Here is a 5,290-nt window from a genome sequence, read left to right as displayed (position 1 = left end):
AAGCAGGGTCTCCCTGTAGCCCCAGCTGTCCTGGAACTATGTAGACCAGGCTGGCCTTGAACTCATAAGAGATCCGCCTGCCTCTGCCTCCCAAGTGCTGGGACTACAGGCGTGCACCTCCACGCTCAGCTCAATTCAGAAAATCCAAACCGTGCTTCATTAAAAAAAAGAAAAACCCAAGCAATAAAATTCTGATATCGTATTCACCACAGTTTTCTGCATTCAAGTATCAAAATAGTAAAATTTGTCTAGATTACAGAGATTTTGCCGCTTTTCCTCCACCCCTAAGTTTTGGGCATCACTTAGTTTTCCCCAGTCTTGGCCTTGCCCCAGGTCTAAAATGCCTTCAATCCCAACATTCAGTGCTAGGGAGGCAGAGGAGACTTATCTCTGAGTTTGAGGCCAGTCTGGTCTTATAAAGTTCCAGAACCAGCTGGGGCTATAGGGAGACCCTGTCACCAAATAAAAAAAAAACCCAAACAAAACAAAAATCTTCTTGTGGTGTGCCCACAGTCCCCCAAAGATGCGTAGAGGGCAGAACCAGATGTCAGTGCCTACCTGTGATAAAGAACCAAGATATGCAATCATATTCAGAAAATGGTTGGGGAACAAGTCATGTGCTTTGAAGAAGTAATTAAGAATGGCTTTGTTCCTTTCTTATCTACCAAGCAGAATTGACAAGAGTATTTCTTAATTTTTTTTGAGACAGGGTCTCACTATGTAGCCCTGGCTGGCTTAGAACCCCTATATAGACCAGGCTGCCCTTGAACACAGAGATCTGCTAGGGCCTGCCTCCAGAGTGCTGGGATTAAAGGTGTGTACTACCACTCCTAGCTCAGAATCGTGTTTTGGAAGAAATTTAGGAAGCCTAGGGGGAAAAAAAAAATCCCTTAAATCTAAAGAGATCTGTTTTCTCTCCCTTTCTGCTTATGCAATACTTTGCAGAACTTTCGTGTGTTTTGGCTGAATTTTAAAATATTTGAGCTTTTGGGGCTGGAGAGCTGGCTCAGTGGTTAAGAGTACTCACTGGCTGCTCTTGTAGAGGACAGGGGTTCACTTCACAGCACCCACATGGCAGCTAACAACTGTTCCTAACTCCAGTTCCAGGGGATCCAATGCCCTCTTCTGACCTCAGTGGGCACTAAACGACATAGGTGCACTTAACACACATCTTCTGAACTCTGTGGGCATTGCAAGACATGGGTATACTTACATACATGCAAATAACACTCATACACATAAAATAAAATTAAAATATTTGACCTTTCAATTTATCATCATAGTAAAAAAAAAAAAAAAAAGAAAGTGCAGTAGGCATGACTTTAATCCCAGCACTTGGGAGGCAGAAGCAGATTTCTGTGAGATGGAGGCCAGCCTGATCTATATCAAGTTCCAGGACAGCTGGGGCTACAGTGAGACCCATTTCAAAAAATAAAAAAAAAAGCTGGGTGTGACGGCACATGCCTTTAATTCCAGCATTTGGAAGGCAGAGGGCAGGTGAATCTCTGTGAGTTCTAGGGTAGCCTGGTCTACCCCAGGGAGTTCTGGGAGTTCTAGGTCAGCTGAAACTACAGAGAGACCCTGTCTCAAAAAGACAAAAAAAAAGAAAGAAAATTAGTGAATCAAGCATTTCAGTTCAGTGTTCAATATCTTAAGTACTTAAAAAAGCACAAAGCACAAAACCATGAGCTAAAAAGCAATGAACTGCTTTTAGCACCAAAGTTACCTGACTAATTTGAAGTTCCCTTTGGTCCCTGGAATGTCAGTAGGAAATTCATCAGGTGTACCACTTCCACATGACCTGTAACATTCTGGTCGAGGACAACTCGGGTCATCAAGTTTATAAATCTAAACATTTCAATGAAAAAACTAATTAGCTTTGTTACCTGTGTAGCAATTAAAGCTAAATAGTTTCCAGCTCCACAGTACATAGATCACCTTAGCATTAGCATATCCAAGCTTGATGGTGATGTTTCTTTCTAGCTCATTTTTGAATCTGACAGTGTGAACACCAGAAATGGCTTTTACCACAGTGGACTTCCCATGAGCTACATGGCCAATTGTACCTAAAGACAAAATACAAAAAATTAACTCAAGCATTCAATTACACTAATGTTTTTTTTTAAGTAGTGCTGAGTAGAAAACTAAAAATCCTAACTATAACCAGCAATGTAAGATAAAACCAACAGTGACAGGGTTGGTGACATGGCTCAGTGGGTAAGTGCTTTCCACAGAAGTCTGACGACCTGAGTTCAACCCCCAGAATCAACATTAGGAGGAAAGAAATGACTCCTCACAGTTGTCCTTTGAATTTCACATGTGTGCTGTGGCATGCACACAAGTAATAATAAATTAAATTTTTTAAAGTTACCAGGCTCCAGTGGATGAACTCATACCGAGGGACATTTGGGGACACAACTTGAAATTTGGTGGGGAGGAGCTATGAAGGGATGCAGATAGTGGAGGGAGTCTAAATGTGAATAAGATGTATTGTCTGAAATGCACAAAAATTCAATAAAAATACAAGAATAAGTAGCAGCTTGGTGGCACAGACCTGTAATCCTAGCACTTAGGAAATGAGGGGTTCAAGGCCAGTCTAGACTACATAAGCAAGATCAAGGCAACTTTGATCTACATGAGACCCTGTCTTACAAAACAGAGGCTGGAGATGGCTCAGAGGTTAGGAGGACTGGCTGCTCTTGCAAAGGACCCAGCACCCACAGGGTGGCTCACAAATGTCTGTAACTCCAGTTCTAAGGAATCTGAGACCCTCTTCTGGCCTCCATGGGTACTGCATGGTTCAGATGCACTTACATACATGCAGATAAAACACTCATATACATTAAAAAATAAAATAAAAAAAGGCAAGCCAAACAAACCCAAAAAAGTCTACCAAAATATTTTGCTGGGGGAATATTCAGGAGATCGAAGAAAGAGAATTCCCTTGAGTTAGCTGTCAGTCAGAGCTACATAGCTACAGAATACGAAGTACCAAGCTAGACCCCAGGGCTACATAGCAAGACCCTGTCTCAAAATTTAGAAAGGGAAAAAAAAGGTAAAATTTTATAGTCAACCAATACAACGCAACAGTTCTAGGCGCCAATTAAGAGAAAAAAAATTCTACTTAATTATAGCTTACATAGCAAATAAAACTTCTATAAACTCTGCCTTTTCAATAACCTTATGTGGCAGGAATACATTTTCACCTCTTAAACTTCTGCTACCACATGATGATATACTGTTTTGTGCTATTAAACTTTTCACATGTATAGCAAAAAAAAATGCAGCATTTTGCTTACAAGGTCTCAACAGCTTTCTTTTCAACATGCTGTACTGCTCAGGTCAACCTCCAAATAAACTCCCACATTACTCAAGTAATTACTCAAAAGGAGAGGTTAAAATTACTTGTAAGTCAGGTCTCTAGGTTATCTTACCTATGTTAATTGTGGCTTGTCTGCTGATAACTTCATGGGAAAGTGGTGTCAATTTGGTAACATCCTGCAATGAAGTGTATTTCCAAACAACATAATCAATAAATACTTTTTCCTTGACTTTATATTCATCAGGCACAGCTCACCATCCCCTGTATAACTAGCTCTCTTCTACTGCTAAAGGGTCTTTCTACTATTAATCAATCATGTGTTGTTATGGTTGGGAACCCCTAAGAGTCTTTCACTATTACAAAAAAAAAAATCACTCACTGAAAGAGGTGTTGATAAGGCAGGTCACATAATCCTGGAGCTTTAGCAAGTCCTCAAGTGTCCTATATACTGATCTAAGTGTAGATGTCCCATTCCCAATCCTTTAGAGGTCTAAACCTTAATGACTTTATTTTTTGAAACAGGTTTCATGTATTTCAAGGCCCCCAACTCGCTATGTAGCCAAGAATTTCCTAACTTCTGATCTTCCGTCTCCACTTCTTAAGTGCTACGATTACCTGCATGCGTCATAAAGAGCTGTTGGAGATGGAACTCAGGGCTGAGCACATGCTTACGCAAGCATTCTACCACATTAGATATCCAGAATGCTTAATGGTATTAAGCACCAAGACTTAAAACCCTCCAGGCGTTTCAGGTCGCACAATCGCTCACCAATTTGGGGACTAGGCGAGGTACAGGTGGCTGAATAGCATCCTGCTCTAGGGTTCTCTCCCTTACCCCATGCTCCCTACATCCATGCACTGCCTCATCCCCATGCCTTCCGAGAATGACCGCCCCACTTCCAAGCTCATAATGCATTCTAAGGGCGAAGCGAGACCTTACCAAAGTAGCGAGATCCTGTCGGGATAGGTGCGGCTGCCCGAGAGTCACTCCGGCCTCACCCCCAGCCATGTTGCTCGGAGAGGAAAGAAGTTGCTGGAAGGTCTCCTGACGTCATGTATATCCCTTGGGCGGAGCCAAAAAGCAGAGGCGGGAAGGCCAGCTAGGGCCCAGGCCTGGACAAAAGAATGGCAGATATAGCACGAATCTCACTACCTGGACTTCTCTCAGTTTGCACAGGACCTACCGGCAGGCTAATTCAAAAACGCGCTACAAAGTTCCGGAATGTATCCATTACAGACCTGTTAGATATTTGTTCAGGCAATACCCTGGGCAGCCCCACATAAAACCCCCTGAAAGGACAGTAATGAAACCGACACCGGCGCTGGCGAGAAAAGCCATTTCCGTTTCCTGTGGGGCTGGTCGGAATAGTTTCCCTGAAATCTGAGATTCTTTTTATCTGCTCTGTAAGATCAGAAAGTCTCATTTATGTTATTTTTTTTTTATTTTACCGTTTTCTAGAATGTAATAAATCGACATCAGTCCAGGGTCCACTTCCGCCTGTGATGGAGCTCTTGTCCTTGAGGACGGCGCGTGCTAGGCGTCCCGCTCTTGTCGCGCGGTCCCCAGGCGAGCTCGCGGAGAGCGCCCTCGCGTGGAGATCTGATGAAGGGCTCAGAGGCGTAGGGCTGGGAAAAGAAAAGTCCCTCCCTTGTTTCCTGGGAACTGTTTCTCGGGTCTGGGAGGTGTTTTGTGGGGACTTTAGACTGCGTCCCACGTGAATTTAGCCTCTGGGAGTTAGGTGTAAGAGCGTCCACAGTTAGCTTTTTTTTTTTTTTTTTAAGCGGACCCAAGAAAATCTGGGAGTTTTTTCTTGTTTTTTTTATTTGAGACAGGGTCTCCCTGTAGCCCCAACTGCCCTGGAACTCACTGTAGACCAGGCTGCCCTCGATCTCACAGAGATCCTCCTGCCCTTGCCTCCCCAGTGCTGGGATTAAAGGCGTGCACCACCACGCCGGGCCAAGAAGGAC

General features: G+C 43.3%; 1 protein-coding gene across 1 annotated transcript in view; it reads right to left on the bottom strand.

Annotated features, from left to right (window-relative positions):
- Eif2s3 (eukaryotic translation initiation factor 2 subunit gamma) overlaps nt 1-4,888 on the bottom strand; it is a 23,038-nt gene extending 18,150 nt beyond the window's left edge. Inside the window, exons 1-5 of the mRNA XM_008822716.3 lie at nt 4,772-4,888; nt 4,263-4,435; nt 3,435-3,498; nt 1,939-2,066; nt 1,727-1,848 (exon numbers count right to left, since the gene is read on the bottom strand). Coding sequence (XP_008820938.1) covers nt 1,727-1,848; nt 1,939-2,066; nt 3,435-3,498; nt 4,263-4,331 — 383 coding nt within the window. The 5' untranslated portion in view covers nt 4,332-4,435; nt 4,772-4,888. The remainder of the gene's footprint in view (nt 1-1,726; nt 1,849-1,938; nt 2,067-3,434; nt 3,499-4,262; nt 4,436-4,771) is intronic.
- Between the last annotated feature and the right edge of the window lie 402 nt (nt 4,889-5,290).

This window comes from Nannospalax galili, unplaced genomic scaffold, assembly GCF_000622305.1.
Source record: "Nannospalax galili isolate Female #2095 unplaced genomic scaffold, S.galili_v1.0 scaffold7, whole genome shotgun sequence".
NCBI classification, from domain to species: domain Eukaryota; kingdom Metazoa; phylum Chordata; class Mammalia; order Rodentia; family Spalacidae; genus Nannospalax; species Nannospalax galili.
Note: the sequence above shows the minus strand (reverse complement) of the source record. Positions and strands in the feature narration are given on the sequence as shown.